This window comes from Zootoca vivipara, chromosome 1, assembly GCF_965207765.1.
Source record: "Zootoca vivipara chromosome 1, rZooViv2.hap1.1, whole genome shotgun sequence".
Taxonomy (NCBI): domain Eukaryota; kingdom Metazoa; phylum Chordata; class Lepidosauria; order Squamata; family Lacertidae; genus Zootoca; species Zootoca vivipara.
In genome coordinates, this window is record NC_142582.1 from 67006765 (window position 1) to 67034545 (window position 27781).

The 27781-nt window shown below is 40.0% G+C and overlaps 1 protein-coding gene across 2 annotated transcripts; it reads left to right on the top strand.

Moving 5' to 3' along the window:
• The first annotated feature begins 307 nt into the window (after positions 1-307).
• On the top strand, positions 308-27559 carry ZNF143 (zinc finger protein 143). Of its 2 annotated transcripts, none has more exons than XM_035119382.3 (16): positions 308-440; positions 6797-6915; positions 7188-7280; positions 8710-8793; positions 9014-9100; positions 9712-9908; positions 10546-10620; positions 12393-12512; positions 13640-13715; positions 14781-14906; positions 17961-18140; positions 20583-20810; positions 22068-22216; positions 23000-23161; positions 24102-24248; positions 26811-27559. In XM_035119382.3, exons 2-16 carry the CDS (start codon positions 6804-6806, stop codon positions 26892-26894), a joined length of 1920 nt encoding a protein of 639 aa, XP_034975273.1. In that variant the 5' UTR covers positions 308-440; positions 6797-6803; the 3' UTR covers positions 26895-27559. The 2 variants fall into 2 exon arrangements, with proteins under 2 accessions (XP_034975273.1, XP_034975292.1); XM_035119401.3 differs by having other exon boundaries at positions 9020-9100.
• Positions 27560-27781: the final 222 nt, after the last annotated feature.

The following is a 27781-nucleotide window of genomic DNA, read 5'->3' on the forward strand; positions in this document are numbered from 1 at the left end:
TACCGCCGGGGGAGGGGGAGAAAAAGCCAACCGATATCCTCTCTGCGAGCACATCCTCCCGCTTTGCTAACAAAAGGGGAAAATGGCGCCCGTCCTCCTTTCCCTCGCTGACACACTAGCGCCTCGCGCGACGTGATACAAAATGGCGCCTCCAGAGGCCCCAAACCCAGCATAGAGGAGAGTCAATGTGGCGCGGAGGCGGGCTTATACGGCAACAGCCAATAGACAATGAAACCTGTGGGTCAGTGGCCCAATCGTGGCCGTGGGCGGTATTTTCTGCCGCAGCCTGTCCAATGGAGCCTTATACAAGTGCTGGTGGCGGGGCCCGCCCGCACGGCTCTGGGCGGCGCTGGAGTAGGCGGGCGGGCGCTGAGACGGCCGTTTCCTGTCCTGGTGCATGGTGGTCGGACGGAGGAATTGTTGGAAAATTTCTCGGCGAGGTTCGTATATAAATGTGTTTTTACCCAGTGTGCCTTATTCTAACCGCCGCCATCTCCGGCTGGGACGCTTCACTCTTGGGTTCGGCCTGCCTTAGTCCCCCTGCGGCGGCGTTGTATCCAGGGGAAAGTGATGGGAAAGGGGGCAGCCCGCGTTGGTATCGCGGCTCACAATAATAATAAAAGCCGAGGCGCCGCCGCCGCCCGCGCTTTCTCTCCCGCCTCCCTCTTCCTCCATATTCCCGCCTTCTAGGCCTCGGTGCTTCCCGCTCTTTTCTCCCGCGATGCTCTTGTCCCCTAGGAGGGAGAGAGTTCTCACATGAAACAATATACTCGGGCCACGGGGGCGCTCAGGCCACTTTCGCGGGGCGTGGGCTGCGGGGGGGCGCCTCCTTTTGGCGGCTGCGTCACTGGACGGGGCTCGTCTTCCCACAGCATCTGCGTAGCTGCGCGGGAGGCGCCTCGTGCGGCCCCGCCGTGTCTCCTCCAGCATCGAGCAGATGGGGCTGCCGTCCCCATAAAGCCCTCCGTGCTGCGAGGGCCGATTCACACGCGCAATGCAAACACGGGGGTGGTTGGAACCCGCTAGACTCGTCCCCGAGGAAGCATGTTTAGGATGGCAGCCTTAATCGATCGCTTTTCAAACGGTTAGCGACCGGTTAAATAAAACACGCGAGTTTGGGTTGGCTAACAAGCAAATAAATGCAGATTTAAGGGTGGCAGGTTCCAAAAAAGCAGAATAGCTTATTTGGTTTATGCTATGCATGCGTGGATTAAGACAGGGACCCTCTGGGAAGAGGCATTCCCTCCTATGGAAAGAAATGCCTCCTCTAACGTCGTGCCTGTCTACTACAGGCCCTGGTTTTTGAAATCCTCATTTGGTTCTGTGGTTAAAATTCAGTTACAACAAGGCTAAATGTTGAGGGTAGACGGGATTTTCTTCCACATTGCACACTGGCCAGCATCCAAGAAAAATGTGCAACCTAGTCATGCACATGTTTGCAAGGAAGCGAGTCCCAAGTGAATAGGATTTAGAGACTCAATTTCATGATTGCAATAGAAAATTTAAGTTCATGGAGTTATGTTGTGGCATAGGTGTAACTTTAACAAATGTCGCTTGAGAGACTTAAAGGACAACATAATAGTATTCGAAACTTAATAACATACATGCCATTTAGCAATAGCATAGCTATATAAAATAAACGTTACTAATCTGCATATATGCTGTGTTTGGGGAAAACTTCGCAGAAAATTTTAAGGTGTATTTTACAAGACCTCTTAACTTAAAATGCTCCTGAGCAGGCGTCCCCAAACTTCGGCCCTCCAGATGTTTTGGACTACAATTCCCACCATCCCTGACCACTGGTCCTCTTAGCTAGGGATCATGGGAGTTGTAAGCCAAAACATCTGGAGGGCCGCAGTTTGGGGGTGCCTGCTCCTGAGCATAGAATGCTGCATTATAAGCATGATTAATTTTCAATCTGATTGATTCCCAAAGCAGGATACAATTTGAAGTTCATGATGCTGGCAAGATAATAAAACCTAAGAAGGACAAGAGAAGTTCAAGAGGCAGCATAAGAACTAAAGGATGCTAATTACAAAGACTCAAGAACCAACACAAGAACTTAGAACAGGCATCCCCAAACTGCGGCCCTCCAGATGTTTTGGCCTACAACTCCCATGATCCCTAGCTAACAGGACCAGTGGTCAGGGATGATGGGAATTGTAGTCCAAAACATCTGGAGGGCCGAAGTTTGGGGATGCCTGACTTAGAAGAAAGTTCCCATATCTGTTAGTGTCACCCAGTTCGCACTTAAGGCAAAACCATTGTTTAGCAGTACATTGACAAGCCTTCATGAACCCATATACACAAACCCTCTACTCTCACCTAATGTAGTTTTACTTTCAAAGAATCTTGGTGTAGTGCTACATACAAACCAGGGATCCTGGTTTAAAATTGATTATTATCAATGGCTAGCTAACCCAACTCCATAACAAATGGTTTGTAGTCAGCTTATTTAGAAATTAGAACCACCGTTTCATAATGAATACTCAGCTGAGAATTTTTAAAAGCAAAACTTAATTTGACGTGTCCTGTCTACATGGGCACACATGAGCTCAAGGCTTAATTTGGCCTCATCCACATTGTACTAAACCAGGCACCCCCAAACTTCGGCCCTCCAGATTTTTGGACTACAATTCCCATCATCCCTGACCACTGGTCCTCTTAGCTAGGGATCATGGGAGTTGTAGGCCAAAACATCTGGAGGGCCGCAGTTTGGGGATGCCTGTTCTAAACCAGTGGTGGGGAACCTCCAGCCCATAGGCCTGATTAGACCTGCCATGCTGCCAGATTTTGCTTGTGATAACACTTCGGGTGAACCACATCTACCTTTCTTGTGCCTGATACCATATGATGTCAGGTGGGGAAATTACAAGCCATGGCTGCAAAGGAAGAATTGAGAGCAATCTAGTATGATCAATTCTTCACTTGCAGCCAAAATGTGGTGCTGTTTCCATTAGGCACCTTTTTCTGTTGGACTGCATCAAATTCAAGCTCTGTTTGCAAATAGAATAGCAAGGAGCTGCCTTGCCCTAGATGGCAAACAGGAGGAGAGAGTGGATGAGCTGAGACTCCAGTCTTCACATATCTCTATAGAATTTTCTGGAAGACTTGCTTGCATGGGTGAGTTTTCCTCCCTATGGCTTCAGATTTAAATTTGTTCAAATATGATCATAATACATCTTCAGAGTTTTAGAAAGAATGATATGGCTTATTTTATACCAATATTTCCAGTTCATTTAAAAAATGCTAGTGCATTTTCTAATAGTTGGCAGAGGAGAGGCATGCTGATATCCTCAAAAAGTATCACTGCAGCTGGGTGTAAGCCAAGGGTGGGCAACATACAACCATATACTCTTATGTGCCACATGAGTTTTCTAAGCCTAAATTATGCTTTGAGAAGTCTAAATATTTCACATAGATTAATTCCATAATAAGAATATCAGAGAAACATTTCACTTATATTTATATACTAGAATGGAAAATTAAATAGTCTACTATAATTAAAATAAGTAGGTTAAGTGCATTCTTGAATCATGGCAAAGCTTAAGTGGTACTCTTAACTGTTGAGCAACTTCTCCATAACTCTGTAAAGCACAACTTTCATGATACCAGTTCTTCAGAAGCGTACAAACCCTGCATGCGAAAACTGATGACAAGGCACCACAAAGTAAAAATTAAATTGTTTTACTACTTTGTTATGGGAGTACATCAAGAAGTTTGTTTATACCACATAGTTTTTCTTTGATACCAGAGTTTGTTTTCTCCCCAACTATTCACAAGAAGCATCTCCAGGAAAATCAAACTAACTCTGTTTTGAAGATATAACACTTCTAACAGTCATGGATATAGACAAAACATACAAGGCAATCTGCTTCTATGACCCCTTGCTTATTTACTTCTTTATTATATTTGTATACCATCCTTCATCTGTAGATCTCAGGGTGGTTCGCACATATATTCATTAAATAGTCTCTGAACTTGCTTTTAGACTCTGAAGTTGCTTCTAAAACTGAACTTTCATTTATTCTTCATTTTCCTAATAATATTTATTAAAATGAGACTGATATGACAGATTGCTTGTATTAGTCTTGTTGAATAGAGGGATGCTCTGTCAACTATCAGTAAGTCAGCATCTGAATTGTACACAAACTTTTCTATTGTCCTGATAAAAGTGATATGTTCCTGAGCTCAAAAGTCAAACTGGATGTGATGGTAGCAGTTGCATGTGTTGAAAAATGGAAGCACCCCGATCGTGTAGAATGGGGAAGTTGGGAGGTTTCTGATTTTATAGGCAAAGGGCATAATAATAATGAGCACAGAACCCTTTCCTACAGCTTATCTTCAGCAGAGCCCCAGTAGCATGCAGACAGGGAAGCAACATGCCGGGTTCAGTGCCCATCACCCACACACCCTTTCTGGCTCTCAAAATATTACACAAATAAACACCAATTTCTGCATCATTGGGCCAGATTCGACTACCACTATTCTCTAGTTTGGCTTTAGTGAAATGTGGGAAATGATTACAGAAATCTGCCATGAAGTTGCAAGGTGACCTAAGCCAAGTCACTACTCTTAGGTTATTAACTTAGGAAAATGCTCTTGTGTTAAAAAACAAACATGTAATTCTCAACCATATGAAGAATAAAGTATGGTTAAAGTATTGTATCCAGTGCTGTTTTTGTGCAAGGAGAACACAGACCTGTTCTGCTCATGCAGCTGGTCTTCACTCTCCTCTCTCCTTCAGCCCTCTGTACCTTCAAATCTGCCATGAAGGTTCAAGGACTCTGGAGGAGATTTTGGAGGCATGCATAGGCGAGGAGAAAAAAAGATAAGGGTGTGCTGGTCTAGCAGAACTCCACTCCTGCTTCTGTTGATTCTGTCCCAAGCCTTCAAAATGATAGCAGGATTTTCTTTATTAAGGCACAGTGCCTGGATATCAGTTTCAAAAGTGAAATAATTGTTCCAAAGGGGAATAGCAATGTTTACTAATATTTGTTCTGTGAAGTCACCAGGGACATATTGGAGATAGCTGGCTTTATTGTATTCTTTAAGAAATCTGAACCATGCTTCAATGTCATACAAATATTCACATTGGCACTCTGTTATGTGCATCATTATTAGATTCGATTTCAAATAAGGTTAATTATTTTGTGATCTGATCACTCTAGCAAGGACACAGTATGGTGGCATTAAAGACTTCCTGGTACACTAGTAATACTACATTATATTATTTCAGGTTTCTAAGGTTAAAGCTGGCAATATACTCCACTACATACACATCAGAGAGCCAGGAGTAGCATGTTCTATCTCTGCAGAGATTGGGAAAAGGAAAAATGCACTTCCTTTGCGCACTCATCCAAACAAAAGTAATTGAAGATGGGTAGCATAAATGAAGAAAAGCCTTTTCTCTATATATATATTTGTAGTGGTCTGTGGTTGTGTGAGGCTTCCTCTGCACAAGCATGGACAAATGGGGGTGTCTCATTGCTTAGCTTTGTGACCTACCGGCCATGTGGAGCTGGTGCACGTGGCTCCTTCGCTGCATGGTATGACTTTTCTTCGGGTGGGGGGGGGGGAGAGAGGAAAGATCAACAGGGCTTTGCTCAGCTATGTTGGTTGCCAGCCATGTGGACCCCTTGAAGGGTTAAAAGAAAGATGGCAGAAGAAGGAACAATGAGAATAGCCATATTAAATGTGGCAGGCACGGGATTTGATAGAAGTATGTGTGGTTTCTGTATGTGAGAGAGGGATAGATGTACCGGTAGGTGTGGGGTGCGAGTGTGTGTGAGAGAGGCAGATAGAGGCATTTGTGCCTGGTCTGCATGTTTATGATGAGTGCACATGAATGCTGTGTGTGCATGTGTTAGAGAAAGTGTGGTGTGTCCACCTTTCATATCTTTTCTGATACTGGAGAATGCTGTTTTTAAACAACAGCCTCATTTTGTGGGGGCAAAAAATAATCAGAGTCGGCAGAACATAGTTGACTTCCCTGGTAAGAAGTGGGGGGGGGGAGTAGCAATGAGCGTACACTCTCTAATGTTTTACACTACACATGTCATACTCGCAGCCGTTTTGTGACTGGCTTATATGACACATTCAAAATTTGAAATTTGTCCACTGGTGTAAAAAGGTTCCATACCTCTAGTTGCACCTGCGGCTGTCTTCCAAGTAGAAGGAGCACTTGAGTGGCTCAGAAAAGCGGGGATGGTAAGGGGGGTGTTTGTGTGTGGTGTGTGTGTTTGCGAGAGAGAGGGGGGGTGCAGCAGCAATGACGGTAGGTGCCAAGGTGGTGGTGCTGGACACCCTGAAATGGGGGTAGCTTTGGAGCAGCTGAGGTACTCCTTGAAGCTCCTAAAGTGTCCATTGCCCTTGATTGTTACCATAATAGAAGGCAGCATTGAATCTTAGAGTGAGTTACACTGGGACTTCTGCACACAATTATCAAAATATTTTAAAAAACACTTCTGTTAATTTACTCATTACACTCTGAACCTTCAAAACATTCTTTGAGTACTAGAACTTAAAAACAACAACCAGGACTATACTTTTGTGAGACCTTATGAGACAATTGTAACAACATCCTTACAATATAAAAAGGATTGTGGCTTGAAGTTTCTGCAGGCTCTCCCTAACAAAGTATGCACCGTAATTCTAAGAACTGGCAAAACAGTTTGTTTTCCAGTGAAAAATTCATCAGAAAAATTACTTGGTGTGAGGAATACTATTAAAAAAAATTCTAAGTGTCTTGAATCCATTGTTAATATTTTAAAATTTCTCTTTCTTTTCCCTTTAGGTAGACAATGTTATTAGCCCAGATAAATCGAGACTCTCAGGGAATGACAGAATTTTCAGGAGGGGGGATGGAGGCTCAGCATGTAACACTCTGTTTAACAGAGGCTGTAGCTGTGCAAGGTGAGTAATTGGATTAATATCCCAGTGCCAATCAGTGTGGCATTCAAGACCAGGAAAATGGCTATCTTGATGAATTTATAACGCATACTATGACATTTTGGGTTTTGAAATGCATCACATAAGAGAATCAGAACCTATAGCAAATGCCTGAACCATTTTCCTTGACCCTAAAATTGATTCTCTATAGTTTATGCATTAAGCAATCATTACGTTGTGGACAAATATGTGTTATGAACATCAAGTAATGCTGAGATTTTTTTTTTTGTTGTTAGATGGAGACAACTTGGACAACATGGAAGGAGTAAGCTTACAAGCAGTTACGCTCTCAGATGGGTCCACAGCCTACATTCAACATAATTCTAAAGGTATATTTCGAGTTTAAAATTGCTACAACCAACTAGCTGTTTAATTGAAAACCAAATAATATCATAGATGTTTGCCATTCATACCAAGATCTCCTTAACAAAGTTGAATTGTGTTTCTATGTAAATATCAATACAGGCTTGAACAGAAGATCACACATTTTTTTTGTCTAAAGCTGAAATCCAACTGACGCACTTGTTCTAATAGGAAGGGCTTTTAAATCCAGCAGACAGCTGTGCTAATGGGAGGGGCAGTTTTTGCCAATTCACCCTTCCTCCTGCAGCCCCCTGTGCTATATTTCAAGAGGAATTGCCTCCTTTATTTTTTCAGTTTTGTTATTGTTTATTAAATTTCTATACTGCTCTTCATCTGAAGATCACAGGGCAGTTTACAATACAGTGGTACCTCTGGTTAAGAACTTAATTTGTTCCGGAGGTCCGTTCTTAACCTGAAACTGTTCTTAACACGAAGCACCACTTTAGCTATGGGGCCTCCTGCTGCTGCTGCACTGCTGGAGCACGATTTCTGTTCTCATCCTGAAACAAAGTTCTTAACCCAAGGTACTATTTCTGGGTTAGCGGAGTCTGTAATCTGAAGCGTTTGTAACCCGAGGTACCACTGTATAAAAACACAGGGTGTCCACTAGCCAAAAGTCCTTCCGGTGATCAGAGGGTCACAGCTGGATTCTACTCATTTCTTAATACAGAAGAATACATTAGTTGTTAACACCGAAGACACAACACCCTTGCATCTGTGCTCATGGTCGCGGACGACTCTTAATGCTTGCTCCATGTCTAAACGCATGAGAGAGAAAAGTCTCCATAAGCAAATATCTCTGGACTCACTGTTTAATCATTTTAAATACCAGTAAGTAGAAAACAAGTGCTTAATGTACGTACTTGGTCAGTTTCTTTGAACTTCATGGAATATACTTCTGAGTGGATGCATACAGTGTTGCATTGTAGGATACTGATCCTGTACTCAAGGTAGTAAATGGATCTTATCACCCTGCTCCAAGACTCGGAACATGTTTCATTCCCTGAAACAACGCAGCAGTCATTCTCTGGTGTGTTCAGGAAAAGCTTTTTATGGTGCAGGTGAGCCATACAAGGATATTTTATAGTGCAAGAAATACTGGAATACTAGCACGTACTGTGGGATCCTAAGGATCATGAGAGGGGTTTGCCACAAGCAAGACCTTGAAATTATGCAGATGTGTAAAAATGTACCATAGTATTTTAAGGGGCAGGTCTGTCCTGCTTGAATTGTATAAGATGCTACTTTAGCTGTGACCTTTGGAATGTGCTGATTGTTTTTATATCAATTTGTTTGTTATAAAATGTAAATATAAGAAAATTGCTTCTGCATGTAGTTCACTCTTTCTTGATTGAGGTTATAGTCACTTGAATTTTTAATGTGCATATATTCCAGATGGCAAATTAATGGACGGTCAGGTGATTCAGCTAGAAGATGGCTCAGCTGCCTACGTTCAGCATGTTCCCTTGTCTAAAAGTAGTAAGTATATTACAGTGAATACAAGTTTAAAGCTGTTGACTTAATGACAGAGTGCAATATTGTATAATAAATTATTTAATTATCACTTTAAAATTAAAATATTGTTATCTTTTGAAGTTTACTCTTTAGCAAATTTATTTTCTAGTGGTGATAAAATGTTAAAATTGGTCTTGCAAATCATAAATGCATTAAGTAATTGAAGTGACATTTTATTATCCTGATACAGGAGATAGTCTTCGTTTAGAAGATGGACAGGCAGTTCAGCTTGAGGACGGAACTACAGCTTTCATTCATCACACTTCAAAAGGTAAAATGCATTTGGACATGAGATTAATTTCTCCCAAAACAAATAATAGTCATTTCTATTATGTTTAATTTCCAATTCCACATTGTTGCCAACTAACGATAAACAAATAACTGAATCATTTTTTGTCATTGTCTTAAACATTACATAGTAAATTGTCAGCTGCTTCAACATTCAAACCACCTGTTCCATACAAGTGAAGGGAGGTTTCAAAACAGTATTACTTGATTAACCATGTCCATCATTTTAAAGAAATACACACAAAACTGTGGTCTATATGTTGTTTGTTTGTTTGTTTAAATATATACTGCTGTATCATAGAAATATATCACAGCAGTTTACAATATAAAACCATACAGTAAAATCATAAAAAGTAAGTTAAAAGCAAAATAATTAAAAACAAGCATCAGTAGATAATTATGGGCGATATACTCTTAATTGCCTGCATAGGCCTGGTGGAACAGAAAAGGTTTCAGCAGGTGTTTAAAAATTAGCGTACAAGGTGCCCATTGGATCTCTGGTGGCAGGGTGTTCCACAGACTGGGCTTATGACATTTCAACAGTTTATATACAATTTAATTGCAATTGTCTCTTGTCTTTAAATAATTCCTCAGACAGTTATGACCAGAGTGCCCTGCAAGCTGTACAGCTAGAAGATGGTACCACTGCTTATATTCACCATACAGTGCAGGTTCCTCAATCAGATACCATCTTAGCCATTCAGGCTGATGGCACAGTGGCAGGTCTTCATACAGGAGATGCTACTATTGATCCAGATACCATCTCTGCTTTGGAACAGTATGCAGCCAAGGTATATTTGAAGGATACCTAATTTTGTATGGTATTTGCTTTGTGTAATTTAATAGAATATATAATCAAACTAAACGTTTACTACACTGGATGGGATGAGAATCAGATTGATTCAAAGCAAAGCAAAATGCTGTAATCAAAGAATAGACAGCAGGAGAGATGATTAAAGGCAGAAGAAAGTATTAGATTCCTTTGAAGCTAGTGAGAGATGGAGGTTGATGACAGACCTTTATCTAGATGATCTAGTTAAGAAAGAATTTGTCTGAAAGTAATAAAATCTAATTTAGTGAATGTTGAGAAGTAGTGGAGCATGTGAGGCAAAGTGAAAAGAAGGAGGTACTGCATTTAGGAGGAAGTAATTCTAATCCTTTACCACTAGTGGGGATTTCCTGGCACTGCCCAGGATTTTTTAAATTGATAGTGTAATTTGGGAGTTTGGACCCATCACACCAAAATTCAGGTGAAATCATGCCAGAGTCACATTTTGGTCTGCTATCTTGCTTTAAAATGGTGCCTGACATCCAGGCTTCAAGTTTGGCAACAATATCCTAAGAGGAGGCCCCAGTGATGTTTTGGTTCACCATCTTGATTCCCATAGCTTTATTTTAAAATATATTTATGCTTTTTCTTTATTTTAGGTGTCTATTGAAGGAAGTGACAATGTTAGTAGTACTGGGATGATAGGAGATAATGAACAAGATAAAAAAATGCAGGTATGTATCATGATATAATTGAACCGAATTGATGGGTGGGGTATAAATATTATTATTATTATTCATAAGCTGCATTATTTCATTATGAATGTTTCTCTTTCTGTATCTAAGAAATGCATTTTAGATTGGCTACACTGTCAAGTATATTCCTCCCAGAGTGATCTGCCTCCTGAACTATCTTGCAGAGAATAACATCCACCTAACTAAAGGGGTTTTAATCATTTGGACATTGAGAAGCATTGGTGGAAGGGAATTGGCAGCAGGTTACCTTTCCCTGTTCCCTCTTCTCCTTGAAAAGCCTCTTCCGCATTGGGGGATCACAGTGAATGGGTTAAGCTGCAATGTGTGGGGAAGCTGAAAACCGAATTGGGGCTCCTTCTGTGTGCAGGAGGGCTGCTCATAAAAAGGTGTCTCCATCCAGTTGGTTTATGAATAAGTTGGCCATATGCAAAATAAGATGGGCTTCCTAACCTTCAACATCATTTATTTGGGACACTATAAATCTGCTATTGGGGTCCACTGAACCCCTTTAAAGTGCTAACTGGAAATAAAAAATATGATTAAATTTCAAAATGACTCCAGTTTAACATTAAAAATAACTTGCTTTGGTATCACATTCCAAAAGCTTTGTCTAACACAAAAAACTATAGGGGTAGATTTTAACTTTTCACATTTGTGCCTTTTGATATATTATCAACTTAATCTGCAATGCCTGGGTTTAGTACAGCTTGAGCTGGCCCGCACAGAGGGTGGGGCTTTCAGCAGGCACAATGGGGGTCTCCACAATGGCAGAGCACCACCACCAATGGAGCCTTTCAGAGAGACAATTCTGCCTCATCCTAACCCTCTCTAGCACTGTGGCTTGGGGTTACTATTACCCTGTTAGTGGAACCTACTTCCAAATAAACCAGCATAGGATTGTTCTGAAGAGGTATTTATATAGAGAGAGAAGTTTCATTGCCAAAGTTATGTCAAAACTAAGTAGTGAGGAAACTAAATGAGTGTTAATTAATTAAAGTAGGTGAAAGTGTTTGAAGTATTATAAACTATAAGTAATTACAGTAATTACTGCACCTTGCCTATAACAACAGTACCCTATACTTTCATTATTAGATGCACACCTGGATGTGCTGTTTCTCTCTTTGGAAATAATTCTGTTTCTATGAAAGAAAGGTACTGAGATATTTGTAGTCAAGCAAACACACATTCTCTTGACAGTTAAAAAAAAATCTAAATATAGAATGCAAGAATATGCAAGGTTTTAATTTATACCCCACTCTTCTGCCCCTAGGCACCTGGTACCATTTCACAACAGAAGAAATACAAATCAGACAATCTCTTTTCAGAGCAATTCTTACCCTGCCAGGGGATGATCTGCTGTATACAACAGATCCTGCCAGACCCTGATCAGGGCTGAAATGGGGTCGTTTGGGAGGGGGTGTTGCTGTGCTAACTCCAGGATGGTGCAACAGAGAAGCCTTGGATACAGATGTCAATACAGTTGTGTAATGCTTCTGAATACCAGTTGCAAATTTCCCTGAAGAGCTGGTGATATGCCATGTTACAGATCTTTTAATATAATTAGCTTCACAAATCCTGGGATTTTTTTCAACATTTCAGGGAGCTCATAGCAGTGTACCCCTATACAATGTTAATTATTTTAGAATTTAGCAATTAAATCACATGGGAAACACAGATATCCACATTTCATAGAAAGTTTGATGTTTCAATATATGTCTGAAATGTTCATGATGTCATTTCTTTCATCTTAGATTGTCTTGCAAAGCCATAGCACAAGAGTGACAGGTAAATCACAGTCAAGTGGAGACAAGGCTTTTCGGTGTGACTATGATGGATGTGGAAAACTGTACACCACTGCTCATCATCTTAAGGTATTCACTGAAATAGTATCAAAGCTTTCCAATTGTTTTTGGCAATATAATGCTGGCCATAAAGTCATGCAATTGTGTTTCAATTGACCAGGTGGCAATCTGAATTTGTGTCCTTAATACTCATATTCTTATACCAGTGACATGTTAAGTGGCTCAGTTTTCATTGTTTTCTCCATTGGTTTCTTTATTTGACAGATGATTCTATAAAGCACAATAATTGTGTGCTTGTATCTGTGTTTCTGACTGAGACTCTTTAGCTGCTCTGGGTAATGGGGCTGTGGTCCAAATGGAATAATGTTGAATTGCTGATAGTTTTAAAGGAGTTGTGTGTAGTGATAGAGCTTCTGATTTTGTTTGCTCCTTCAGCTGGTAATTTGCAAACAAAACAATGTGAATATTTTAAACCTGGTGCCTCACAATATATATTTAAGGCATAGAGCTTCTTTGCTAGTTCTGTAGAGGAAAATGTTTTCTTGATTAGGGGCAGAGGGAGCCACTGTATCTTTCCTTCTAGATATTTTGACTACAACATTGTTATGATTGTCCCTATTTTTAAAAACCACCAAGTGCCTTCCAAGCATTCTTACATACACAATACGCCTGTGTTTTTCAGATCGCAACCAACTTGCACAGGGGACATAGGTCTGGCATAGCTAATTCCTGTTGTCAGGCATAACCAACTACCAGTAGATTTGTCCTGTGGCCTCCCACTGCTCTGTAAAAGAGGATGGAATATAGGCTTTGCTCATGTCTCCTGAGCAGACTTATACTCGGGGAAAGTCCCTCTGGCCAAAGGGTACATGACTCTTGCTGATTCCTCCTTCCCTCTGCAACCTCTAGTGTCACCTCCCACACTGTTGCTTAGGGTTGGGGCTCTGTTTGGAGCATTATGGGAGGTGGCGCTGGAGATTGCAAGGGGAAGGAGGGAACTGGCAAACGGTCACTTGCCCACCATCACCACCAACAGGATTTCTCTGCTGGATCAAAAGCTTTTGTGGGCTGATGATATGTCTATAAGGACTCTTTGAGATGACTGCCTCATAAGTCCCCAGTTGTGGAGCAGTGAAAACGTATATTGAAAAATACATACGATATCACAGCCTGAAATGATTGGCCTTTTTCAACAGGTACATGAAAGGTCACACACGGGAGACAGACCATATCAATGTGACCACCCAGGTTGTGGAAAAGCATTTGCAACAGGTAGGGTCATGGGATTCCTTCATTCCCCCCACCTTTAAATTTTTTAAATGAGAACTTGTGACTAGCTTTCTTATAGATTGACTGATGACTTTTTGCATGAATGAAAATACCAGAAGAAATTGCACATGTTTAGTTAAGAAGACATAACTGCTTATTTGGGGGACTTTTAGATATACAATATGTTTTGTGATTGAGTAAATATATGTGTCATGAAGACTAGGTTAAACATTTAACTTTTAAAATAGTTTATCATTCAAAAGGAGGAGGAGGTATTTCAATGATACAGGTCTTCATAGAGGAAAACAACATAAAAATATATGAGGTTTCCTAGATATAAAGCCATTCGACTTTAAGGGGATGATTAACCACTAATTAATACTACAGTAAAATTTACATTCTGGAGCAGTTTGCCTTTAAGTGTTTCAGTTTGGTTCATTGTTTTTAAAAGCTGCCAGTGTTTCAGGTCTCAAGAGCAGTACTGAAGACAGCGGAGAAGAGTCATTGGAAAGAAAAAGCAACACCATTGAGCTAAAGGAGCTCTGTTGGTCCAGAGTAATGATGTAACTTTTCTCCCCAAAGACTCTCTTTCTGCTGCCCTTCAGACCTTTAAACCGTGACACAGATCATATTCTACTCCCTTCATTTATCTGCTTGCCCATTGATTAAGATAAGAAATATGGTCAGAATGGAGCTCTTGTAAGAATTGCTTTACACAAGACGTTGAAATGTGTGAATTAGGTACCCATCTTGGAGGGAGGGGTAAAAAAAGTAAAGCACTGGTTCCACACATCTGTACCAAACCCAGAACAAAAATTTGTTTACATTACCCATAATTGACAGAACTTTCTATTTGATAATGCAAGAAAAGAAGTGAAGTGACCATTTCTGAATTGCAAACACATGTCTTCCATTTTGCTAGTGTGAAATAAATACATATAAAACATGGAGATCAATGGAAAATCAAGTCCGTGTAGAATTAAAGATGTTCAGAATTTGAGACAAGATGGTTATGATCATCCAGATAGTTTTAGATTTTAAAACATTATTTATGATGTATTTTTCAAGGTTATGGATTAAAAAGCCATGTCCGAACCCATACCGGAGAGAAGCCATATCGGTGTTCAGAAGAGAACTGTACAAAGTCCTTCAAGACTTCAGGAGACCTACAGAAGCACATCAGAACACACACAGGTACATGGTATATTTATTGTAACCTTTATCTATTATTCTGATAATAACAGTTCATGTATAGAAAATTGAGGGTTTTTATGGAATCTAACTGATCACAGTTTGACTTCTGCAATCATGGTAAGCATGCTCTCTGTTGAGCTCTTAACTGGTCTAACAGTCTATTTTGAAGCCTTCATTGCTTTTTACACAATAACATTTTGAAATTGAAATCCTTCAGTCTCTTTACACAAAATATTGAGCAAAAACACTGATATTTCTGTAGCTGTTCTGACACTAGCAAAATGTGCTCTGTAGAGATAGTTTTGGTTAAAAATCTAGCTGCTGTATTTTGCAGCAACTGCAAAATGTCTCATAAGTAACTATAAAAATGGCATGTATTATTGAATCTACAACTTTATTTTGCTGACCACTAGGACAAAGTCGCTCATACATGTGCTTCAGGTTTCTTTTCCTTATGCTGCCAAACCCGCCGCTCCACTTTCAGTTGTCTTCTAAAAGCTTAAGGGCTAAACTATGTGTGATGGCAGGATAGGTTATGATGGCAGAACGCAGGTTATGATGAATTTGTATAAAGTGGGGTGGTTTAAGCACAGAACTGATAGATGAAAGTGGATATTGAGTCCTTTATCCCCCTGTTGCTTTTTGCTCACAATCGTCCTTCTGAGCTCTTGTACCCCAGCAGGACTTGTTTCTTACCATGGGGCCCCAGTTTGGAGGAAACAACTGGGAGGGGGTTAGAAGCAGAAACTCCCTCCACTGCTTTCTGGTCTCTGCAGCAATTCAAACATACACATTTCATATGAATTTAGCTTAAAATGCACTCCCGTAGTTGAAAACCACAGTGAAGTATCTTTGGGGAGTCAGGAACATCTGGTAATGAGGAAGGCGAATGTGCTTCCTTTTAGCTCTGCTTCCTTCTAATTACCGTAGTCCATTTTCTAACCTCTAAAATGGATGGGGAATCATAGAATCATTACCAGCTCCCCCAATTTCTGCTGAGAAGTGCACGAGATTGCAGAGTCCTGGCACTTAACCAGGGTTTGTGTACATTTGGAATGAGGCATGCTAGAGACTGTAGTATCTTTAAGAAATATGGTTTATTTACACATATTTATACCTGAGCTTTGATGGAGGGAGTGCAGAACATTACATTCAAAGAGTGTCTCTTGTTGCAAGCTTTAGTCTAGAGCAGAAGCCAGTCTTTGCATACAGCCTCTCAACCAGCCCTGCATGTAGTTCTGGCCCCTCCCTTTTCCCCCCAAACCCAAGCCTTGTGTAAAAGGGGGCATTTTTTCCTGTGGTGACATCATGTCCCCTGGCAACTTCCCCCCCCCCCCCATCTGCTCTACATATGTTGTAATGCAACTCCCATCATTCCTGACAGTTGGCCATGCTGACTAGGACTGATGATGGGAGCTTGAGCCCAACAACATTTGGAGAATCCTAGGTTCCCCACCTCTTCTCTAAAGTAACCATAACCCAGCTACTTGCTTTCTGAAAAAAGTGGGAAATATCAACGGCAGGATTTCTAAACCGGTTGCGTTACATTCTTCTGGACGTTCCATTCCTTATATTTAAAACTGGAAAGGGTGTTGCTGGGCGGATCTAAGTCTGTTTCACTTGTTTTCTGCCTGTAATTTGATACACAGCATTAAGTAAGGATTACAGAAGCTATGGCAACATAACACTATAGCATGTACACTTAAAATCTCATACATCTGTTTGGCAGAAAACTGACAAAACTTACTAAGGAGTGATGTGCAGAGGGTGTTTTTTTTCCTACCAAGAAGCTAATAGTTACCTTTCTGAATAGTTACCCTTGAAGGCTTTTTAGCTTCTAGTGTTGTATAATAGTGATGGGGTATTAGATAAATATCTCAGTAATACATTGAATTATAAAAATTGTGCTTTCACCCATCCCTCTTAGGCTTCTCTCTGTGGCATGAAAGTATACAGAGATTCGACAGTTCTTAGCAAAAGCACATGAGAAAATACAGCACATCAGCATGAGGGTACGCCAGCAATATAACATTCATTGAAGGGTTTTTAATATTGATCAGTATAGCCATATTTAAGATAGTTGTGTGTAAGTTAAACAGTAGGGAACAGATGAATTTTTATTTTTAGTATTGCTTCATAGGTGAATTTGATACTAGACATTTGAACATGTCTAGTGGTGTACTTACAGGTGAATAACTAAAACGTTACTTCATAACTTCCAGCCACAATCCAGAGAACCCTACAGCTAGCAAAATGAGTCTTTTTGACTTTTTCTTTCTCAAGCAGCAGCTCTTCATACTCCGTGACACATCACTTTTGAAGCCTTGGGGATATTCAAACATTGTGGTGGAGTGTGACAGAAGGGGGAGGGATCGATTATTTGTCTGGGGGTGCACAGTCCCATAAACTCCCTGGATTAGCACTCTGGATTGTGGTTTGTATCTGAAGAATGTAGTTTCCTATATAACTAGCAAACAGAAAGGCAGAAATGCCAGCGTTTGTTAAAGAGCTCCCTGCGTTGCATAATATACCGTATACAAAATGTTTTGCCTTGAGGGTGTCCCAACTGCCCTCTTTAAAATGTTTTGTTGAGTACCAAAATTACCTTTTGATTGTTTTTGTGAATTATATATTATGCATACACAATCTGAATAATGATGTTGATGGGTTGTTGCAAATACAGCAGCTTCTAGTGGGTGCCTACCCTTTGCGTGTAGAGTGAGAGTAATGACACAGAAGCAAACAGTAGCACATCCTGATGTTCCTCCCCTATTGCTGCAACTGTTCATGGTTCTGACCCTGCAAACTTAAGCTTCCCCAAGTTTAAAAAGTATGTTTTTGTATAAATATAGTTACAAATCAGGCATTAGAAACAGATATTCACCTAAATCTCAGCCAAAACATATGGCTCATAATAAAAATAGACAAAAGAAGATAAGATTGGAGGGGCTGCTTAGTAACAAATTTACTATGATTTTTTTTACATACAGTATAACTTAGTACCAATTTTTTACATATAACTGAAGTAGTCTATTTCTATTTTTGTTTTCCTAGGTGAAAGACCTTTCAAGTGCCCCTTTGAAGGATGCGGTAGGTCGTTCACAACATCGAACATAAGAAAGGTTCACATCAGGACACATACAGGGGAAAGACCCTATTATTGTACAGAGCCAGGGTGTGGAAGAGCATTTGCTAGTGCAACTAATTACAAGAATCATGTGAGAATACATACAGGTATCTGAAAGATAGATTTTTTTCTTATAATAATTTTAGATGTGACAAAGACTTCGTTATAGTTTTGAAAAATGTATATATTTATTCTGTGTGGGACTTATTCTGTTTTGTTCAACCTATACTGTGCTGCTTTTGCTTGGAATATTTTTGATTGTATAAACTGTTTTTAATTGTATGATTATATTGTAACCCATCCTGGAATATTATAGCGAAGGACAGGTGAGAAATTTTTATAAACAATAGAATTCACATAGGTTGAAATTGCATGTAATGTTGCATGAAATTGCATGTAAAAGTGTCTTTAGCACTGGCCACTTCATTTCTTGAGAAAACTTAGCCACACAGGTGGGAATGGGGCTTTCATCCTTTGCTCCCCCTACTGGTTTCCCAACAAAAATCTTCAAAGTTGCTGCTTCCTCCAAAGGTACTGTTTACGCCTCGCCCCAATCCAGTTCATGACATAGTTTGGCACCTTGGATTAGACTTGATCTGACATTGGGCAGTCCTGAACCAGGTCCCAAACCAAATTCAGGAGAGGGGCTTGTATAGCCCTGAGTTTAATTAGTTTTAAAAATACAAAAAAAAACCTGTATAAACATGTGTTTGGCATAAGGAGATGGGGGGAGGACAGACAGAGTCTCTGCCTTTGTCTCCCTTTCACCACCAACCACGTTTAATTACATTTAAAACCCTGGCAAAACATGCAGTCACCACCCACCAGCCACCACCATCCCTTTTGATAGCCCCGGATTGTTCCAAGTGGAACCAATCCGGGGCTGTCTAAACCAACTTGGGACAAACCCTTGATTGGCCTGATTCAGTTTGGGATATGGGATTTGTCCAGAGCTGGTACACAACCCTACCATTTACTGGAAATAACCCTCCTTCCCACATGTCAATAGAGAGGGAGGGAGACCAAACATATTTTTAAAATTGCATGATTGACATAACATGTAGTTTGGTCCCATTTCTTGTGATGATGAGCCCACAATTGTTCTTCTAATTCCATAGCTCAAGTACATTCTTTTACATATTTGGCATTCAATAATGTTTGTATTTCTCAAACATTGTGAGTGGGGGTGGCAGTAGAGACAGAGGTTATTTTGTGTGTGTGTTCTTTTCAGTTAAAGGAACAATAGCATTTTAAATTGTGCACACATCCCATATAACAGACTTGCAGATCTAATAAACAAAACAATGTTTGGCAATTAGATGCATTGTCACGTGCTAAGGATATTTTGTAACAGAAAAAGCCTCTCTGATAATGAATAGTCCAGCTGCCTGATTGTTATGGAAGGGGCGAGGCTGTCAGAAAGCTGCTTCCAGCTGCCATTGGCTGAGTTACTGTGATATAAGGGGTGCTGTTTCCCATTGGCTGTCCTTTTCTGATCCTGTAGTGTGGTATGGCAAACAGAAGGTTAGGAAAGAAGAGACAGAGTAGCCAGGGTGTAGGAAAGCAAGGTTAGATGATGATAATGATGATGATAATAATAATAATTTATTTATTTATACCCCGCACATCTGGCTGGGTTTCCCTAGCCACTCTGGGCGGCTTCTAACAAAATATTAAAATACAATAGACCATCAAACATTAAAAGTTTCCCTAAACAGGGCTGCCTTCAGATGTCTTCTAAAAGTCTGGTAGTTGTTTTTCTCTTTGATATCTGGTGGGAGGGCGTTCCACAGGGTGGGTGCCACTACCAAGAAGGCCCTCTGCCTGGTTCCCTGTAACTTGGCTTCTCGCAGCAAGGGAACTGCCAGAAGGCCCTTGGCGCTGGACCTCAGTGTCCGGGCAGAATGATGGGGGTGGAGATGCTCCTTCAGGTATACTGGACCGAGGCCATCTGCTCTAGAGAAAATAGCAGAATGAGAAGGGGTTGAAAATAAAAGTGATAGAGAGAAATGACAATCCTTGAAATGAAAATGGTAAGAGGCAGAAGTTCAAATATTGATTTGAAATACCCTGTCAAATCTTTGGCTGCACCCTCTTAATAAATATGAATGTAATATTTCCAGTAGAGGGAGAAAGATTGGTTCCTGTTTGCCAGAATACCAACATACAGATTGCAAGTATAGGAACTATTTCCTCTTCCCATATACAAAAGCATTTGGACCACTGTCATTTTTAATACAAGTATCAGTGATACAAAAATTAAAAGTGTTGCAGTGCAGAGTAACTTTTACTTGTCAATGCCTTTTTCGCATTCCATATTGAATCTAAAATCCAATTCTAAAGACAAAGACAGTCACCAAAGTTTATTTGGTATAAAAAAATCATCAAACTGAGTTGTGCTGTGGTTCCTAATTTCCTTGTTGAATTAGAGATTCTCTTTATAATCATAATAAAATAGCACATTTTAATGCCATTGGTAGGATAGTTGCAAGATTTTCTAACACAGCATATTCTGTTTTCCTCACTACTTTTGTCATCTTTCTGTCTAGGGGAGAAGCCGTATGTATGTACAGTCCCTGGCTGTGATAAACGTTTTACAGAGTATTCCAGTTTATATAAACATCATGTTGTACATACACATTCCAAACCATATAACTGTAATCACTGTGGGAAAACCTACAAGCAGATTTCCACGCTTGCGATGCACAAGCGGACAGCACACAATGACACAGAGCCAATAGAGGAGGAGCAAGAAGCATTTTTTGAGCCACCTCCAGGTATGTGACTATATCTCATATTAGCAACCTAAACTGTTACACTTTTCAAACACTTATTTACATCTTAACCAGAGGAGGAACTAAAGCACTGAAACTAAGTAATTTTAAAAAACTTTACTTGTATTTAGCAGCAAGGGTCTGTTATTTGTTTGTTTGTTTGTTTGTGGGTGAGGTGTGAAGTGGTAGACAATTTAGTACTTTGAAAGCAGTGCCTGCTTCCACCAATCTGGTTTTACATCATATTGTGTTTCTTTTTGTCCTTGTGATGCAGATTCTTTGACCTGTGTGGCCTTCTCTTTTGAATGCCCCATATTTCAAATCCTGTCATGGGTGCATGGCTATACTGCTCTGCCTCGTTACACTAGCCATTACTACAATATACTAAACTGATGCTTACATGGAACTGTCCACCACAACCCCAATATCTCTTTTATGAAAAGTCACTGCCAGTTCAGCCCCGTCAATATTTTTGTCATCTTGATGTTTGTTACTTTGCTAGCAACATAAATTGTCACTTAGTTGTTAATTCATCCAGTTTTGAGAGAATTTTTGGAGTTCTTAAATCTGCTTGGGTTTTCACCACCTGGAATAATTTGGTCTTGTTTAATCTAAAAGCTTAGCCATTTCACAACTCAACCCTCACTCTAGGTAATTTATGAATACATGAAATAATATTGGTCCCAATACAGATCTTGAGTAGAGCCTACCACCATAGTGAAAGCTGCACTTTTTTCTCCATTATGAGCCACCCCTGCTTGCTGTCTAGCTTCATAATTGGTTTTGTCTGTAAGGTTTGTCTTCAAGCTCATTGGACTGGAGGAAGGGACTTTCATTTCTCTGGCTCCTTGCCCTATTGCTGATACAATACAACTTAAGCCCTTTTAAGTAAACTCTGGGATTCCTAATTACTATTTACAAAAAAGTAGATTAGGATGAAAGTTTATATTTAGCTGGGGTTAAACATTTCTTTAGATACTACACTGTTTCATCACTTGTTACACAATGGAGTCTGTCTTTTTCCTTGGAAGGAAAGTGTGTTAGTTAATGAATAATTATTTGATGATAGTTGTATCCCAGTGCTGGCAGGCAAAGCTTAATATTTAACTAAAGCTAAATCACAGTGTTTCTTTCTTTTAGATTATAACCTATGCAAACATTATATGAATGCCAATCACAAAGGATAGCTGGCATAATTCCTCATCTCATTTTTACTGTAGATTGCATATGAACTAAGCCCATCTTTTTTTAATTAATCAGGTCAAGGTGAAGATGTTCTCAAAGGATCTCAAATAACTTATGTAACAGGTGTAGAAGGAGAGGATGTTGTTTCTGCACAGGTTGCTACAGTGACTCAAACTGGACTGGGTCAGCAAGTGGCACTTATTTCCCAAGATGGAACTCAGCATGTGAGTATTTTAACATATTAATGCTACCCCTACAAAATGGCTTTCAAAAGTGGAGGAGATGTTTCCATTTAGTCATCCCATTTGATTATGCTTACAAATATTAAAATCCCTACATAAAACACAATTGGTATTATATTGGTTCTATTTTAAAGCATCAGACATACAACTTATTCCCACCTAGTAATATCATTATCACTAAACACTGACATTGTTTGGCAGAAAGCTAGAGTGAGTATCTCTAGTAGTTACAAGTTGCATAAATAAATTTTGTTCCTACCTATTGACTTCTACCATTAGGACAGGCTCCAGTCAAACACGTAGGACTGAAGAAAAGGGGAGAAAACTATTGTTTTCTATGCAGCAGAAAATGCCCCAAGAATCCAGTTTCCATTTTTCCTCTTCTTTAACCTTTGGACAATTTATGAATGGGCAGAAGATGTTAAGATTTATTTTAATTTTGTAATTAACATCTGACACATTGAGCAAACAAATAAACGTGGGACCATTCTAATAGAAAAAAAATGTAGTATAGTCATTGAACAATATGATGTAGAGAGTTTAGTAAAGTTACTATGGAAGCTTGAATTCTATAGTTTGAATTCTATGGGGTTTTTTTTTAATGCTTTAACTTCTACTTAGCTTGTTTAAACTTGGTGGTGTTTATCTTCAATGTTACGTGGACAGGTTAACATGTTGCTTGCTAAAAATGCACAGTACTGTATGATTAAGGTCTGTAACTCAAATGTAATTCTTTCCATTTAATTCAATTATGTTTTATTTAAGGTTAACATATCTCAGGCTGACATGCAAGCCATTGGAAATACTATCACTATGGTAACACAAGATGGCACCACAATCACAGTTCCTGCCCATGATGCAGTTATTTCTTCTGCGGGAACACATTCCGTTGCAATGGTCACAGCAGAGGGCACTGAAGGACAGCAGGTAATATTGCTACTAAATATATGTAAGAATGTATTTGTATATATGAAAATTCTACTAAGTATTAAGTACTCATTGAAATGCTACTTGGCATTACATGGGCAAACTTGAATGAACCCAAGCCAATAAGCATGCTCAGCCTCATTATAAGCCAACTTCAGTAAACTAGCCAAAGTTCATTTTAAACCAGGATCCTGTCAGGAAAAGGCCTACTTATGAGTAGGACCCTGGCAGAGACACATGCCCGGCTGGCATGTTCTCCCCCTCCTGGGCGATTGTTTGGGAGCTTCATAAGCATTCTCCAGTCCGAACATCACAGCGCCTGGTGTCAGACGAATACCAGCACAGATACCAGCACAGCAGAGGTTTGCGCAGTTGCGTAACAGACTCAGTAGCACAGTATTTGGCTAAACTAGTTTATTCACACATAAACACACACGGAGCTCTTCATTGTGGCTCCCTCTATCTCTAGCTTCACACAGCAAAGAGAAAGAACAAAGGAACAACAGTCCCACTTAGGAACACAGTATGACAAACATCCTGTCACTTTCCACTCTGTGGCATGAAAACACATACAGTCATATGACAGATAATAAACCTATGACTGCACACGGGGAATGAATCTCCCAAGAGATCCTTGGTTTGAATATAACACTAAGCCTGGATTGTATTAGTTAAACAAAACTTAGCAGAAGTCCTCTTCCCAATCCTTAAGGTAGGGGGGTGGGGTGCAAGCTCAAGGCTTAACTGGAGCTTGTTCAGTTTGTCCATGTGTGATTAAATCATGCCACAGATACAGGGGTTTTTAAACAATTGTTCAGATAAACCCAATCTACTTCTTAAAGAATATTAAGAACGAGAGGCACTTTGCAAAAGAACACTTAAAGGAGTAATCATTTTTTATATTCCAATATTTAGCAAATTTTGTATTTTTATTTCAAAGGTTGCCATCGTGGCTCAAGATTTAGCAGCATTCCATAGTGCTTCCCCAGAAATTGGACATCAGCAACATGGGCATCATTTAGTAACTGCAGATTCTAGACCTGTTACATTGCTGGCAACATCCAATGGAACACAAATTGCAGTGCAGGTAAGTATGGAATAAACTTCGGATATTTGTTATTTTTAATACATATTTATTTATTTTGTCCCTATGCTTTACAATCTATGGCAGAGGCGGGGAACCTTTTTTGCACCATCAGCCAGATCCTTATCAGGATTGGCCTTCCCAACCAAATTTCACTGGCAGGTGGGGCTGCCCGCCTGTCATTCTCCTGATGTCACAATTAAATCATTGTGACGTCAGGTGAATTAGCTCTTTGAAGTCCCAGAATCAGGACTTCAAAGCACCACACTAAAGTGGAGGGGGGTGTCTGTTTTAGCCTGGGGTTTCATTGCAACCCCGCCCTGTTTTTCAGGGAGATATTTACATTGAATCCTGCTAAACTGATGAGCAAAGGTTAAATCCTGCTCAATTTAGCTGCATGCACTACTTCCCCACAGAAAACTAGCTCACGGCCAAACTGTGAATCAACTGATCGGAAAGGAGTTAAATCCTGCTACAGTGGTGCCTCGACTTACGAATTTAATCCGTTCCGAAGGCACCTTCGTCAGTCAAAAAATTCGTAAGTCAAAAAACGCCATTGGAAACACAATTTCCCATAGAAATGCATTGGAAACGGAAACATTTGTAAGTCGAAGCAACCCTATCTAAAAATTCTTAAGTCGAAAAATCCCTATCTAAAACCGCCACGGTTTTTTTCCGGCTGTCGAGACATTCGTAAGCGCACAGCCATTACCCCCATTCGTAAGTTGGAAAATTCGGTTGTCGAGTCGTTCGTAAGTCGAGGTACCACTGTATTTGGTTGTGGATGCCAGTTCCACACAAAGCCCAGACATCAGAGGTGGTGGGGAATATCTGTTCCCTGCCCCCCAAAAACACATTCGCCTATTAATCAGCTAACAGCATTCACCCTCCTTTTTTTGCATATTTTTAAAAATTGAATATTTTTCATAATGCAATAAAAAACAAACTACCAGTAATTTAAATGAAAAAAGAGAAAAGAAAATGCAAGATCCTCTCTCAAAGGGTAGATCTTAACCTTTGTTCCACACAGAAAAGGGTGGACCTTTCCAGCTCTCGCCTGGGAGCTTCCCTTCCCCCAGCCTTCCACCCTTGGAGATCTTCCCTTCCCTGTCAGGATTAGGGTCCTGACGCCCTCATAAATTTCCTGGTCTGTCAGACCCCTGGGCATGTTAAGAGTTTAACAGAGTAACTCAGCAGAGTGTTGGCAGTAATTGAATCACATGAACAGCTCACTTCATCAGCAAATATACTTCACTGAAGCATTTCAATAAGCATAGCAATTATAAGTCCTCAGCCAGATCCCTGGGTGCATAGCTCAGAAAACAGTTACAGAGAGACACCAGTGAACTGCATACAGTAGCTTGAAAACAAAAGAAACACTGACCGACTCTCACACCTGCATGCAGCTATATAAGGAGGGCTCAGATAGCCTGGAACCTTCCGGTAAAAAATGAATACTAATGAGAAAGGACTGTTGAGTCACTACAGTACATTTTGCATCTAGGAAACACTCTAAGCCAAGCATCCCCAAACTGCGGCCCTCCAGATGTTTTGGCCTACAACTCCCATGATCCCTAGCTTACAGGACCAGTGGTCAGGTATGATGGGAATTGTAGTCCAAAACATCTGGAGGGCCAAAGTTTGGGGATGCCTGCTCTAAGCCATTTTTAGGCCGTGACATTCACTGCCTTTCACATAAGGTATTTTACCAACCATTCATCACCTCCATGTCCATATAATTCCAATAATGATCCAGAGTAGAGTGTGCACTTGACACGACACATTTGGATTCAGGTTTCTCAAACAGCAGGCCCCCCTGCTGAGGTCCAGCGCCAAGGGCCTTCTGGCGGTTCCCTCGTTGCGAGAAGCCAAGTTACAGGCAACCAGGCAGAGGGCCTTCTCAGTAGTGGCACCCGCCCTGTGGAACGCCCTCCCACCAGATGTCAAAGAGAAAAACAACTACCAGACTTTTAGAAGACATCTGAAGGCAGCCCTGTTTAGGGAAGCTTTTAATGTTTAATAGATTATTGCATTTTAATATTCTGTTGGAAGCCGCCCAGAGTGGCTGGGGAAACCCAGCCAGATGGGTGGGGTATAAATAATATATTATTATTATTATTATTATTATTATTATTATTATTATTATTATGGCAAACTTATTTTTCATCTGAGGCGCCATTCAAAGGTCATTTGAAATATGACAGGGGGCCTGCTGTTCAAAGAAAAGAAAGTTAGCCTATGGTGACTGGATCCTGATCATGAGCTATTGGAATTACATATGTAGAAGTATTATTGATATATACCTACCCAGTGCTTTTTTTCTGGGGGTACACAGGGGTACGCAAAGGTCTATACATTTTTTGAATCTTAAGTTTGGCCTCATTGAGGGGCACTATTTCAATATGAGTAGGAAAATGAGAGTGCCCCTGAACATTTTTAAAGAAAAAAGCACTGCATCTACCTTTTCTGATCTATTCAAGGAAGCTGAATAAACATAGTATTTTTTTTAAAAAAATTAATTTGCAACAGAAAATGTATTTCAGTACAACATTTTGTTTATTTCAGCTTGGAGAGCAGCAGTCTTTGGAAGAAGCAATTAGAATAGCTTCCAGAATACAACAAGGTGAAACACCAGGAATGGATGATTAACTCCTAAGATGACTAAAGGAACAATAGACTTATTTACATTTTATTTTCAATCAACAAAGGTCCATGCCAGCTGAAATCTATAAAAAGTTTGACATATTCTTGCATACTAATACTCTGCACACACTTTACGCAAGAGTGAAGAACATTTCATGTGTATAATGTCTCTGTACATGAACCTTGGGAATATATGATTTCCACCTCTTAGACTCTTTTTCTGCCCAGGACAACAGAATTAGGATTTTATGTTAAATTTTCTTGCTTATACTTACATTAGATTCCAAACCAGATTACAGGGAAGCAGCAGCTACTATAGAAATACTGGGATGAGTTTTGAAGTCACTCAAATACAATGAAGGCATTGCTGAAGATTTCATGGGTTTAAACTGTAACAACAGTAATCATTTCAAAAATCCTTTGGAAGCAGAACAGTTTTAAATGTTTCTCACATACAGAAGAGTTCTGAATTTTGAGACCTTTGTAAATAATACATTTTGAAGTGTGTTTCATACACAATCTGAAGATTCATATTCTTTAGCTTTCCCATCCCAACTCACAGATTGTAAATACAGACTGTTCATGCTGGAAGTGCTAATTATAATACATTTGAATTGGATTATGTACAAAGAGAAGCTTTGTTGTTCAATATTAAAGGGATGTAAATCTAATGTTTCTGCTTTTCCCCCTATCATCATTATCCTATTTACTAATTTTGAATCAGTTCTCCCAAGTATGGATCTATATATTGCCAAAATGGTACCATTCACACACAGGAGGAGGAGGTATCAGCAGGTTTATGAAAGTATTTAAGGAATAAACCCTTGGGTGGTGGTGAATCAAAACAGCTCAGTGAAGATAGCATGCTCTGTGGCCACAGAATTCTGACTTGA

Excerpts from the sequence above, each read along its gene's own strand:
- ZNF143 (XM_035119382.3), top strand. The coding sequence starts at position 6,804 with ATGTTATTAGCCCAGATAAATCGAGACTCTCAGGGAATGACAGAATTT. Across the intron at positions 6,916-7,187 it reads AGAGGCTGTAGCTGTGCAAG|ATGGAGACAACTTGGACAAC; the intron begins GTGAGTAATTGG and ends TTTTGTTGTTAG. Across the intron at positions 10,621-12,392 it reads AACAAGATAAAAAAATGCAG|ATTGTCTTGCAAAGCCATAG; the intron begins GTATGTATCATG and ends CTTTCATCTTAG.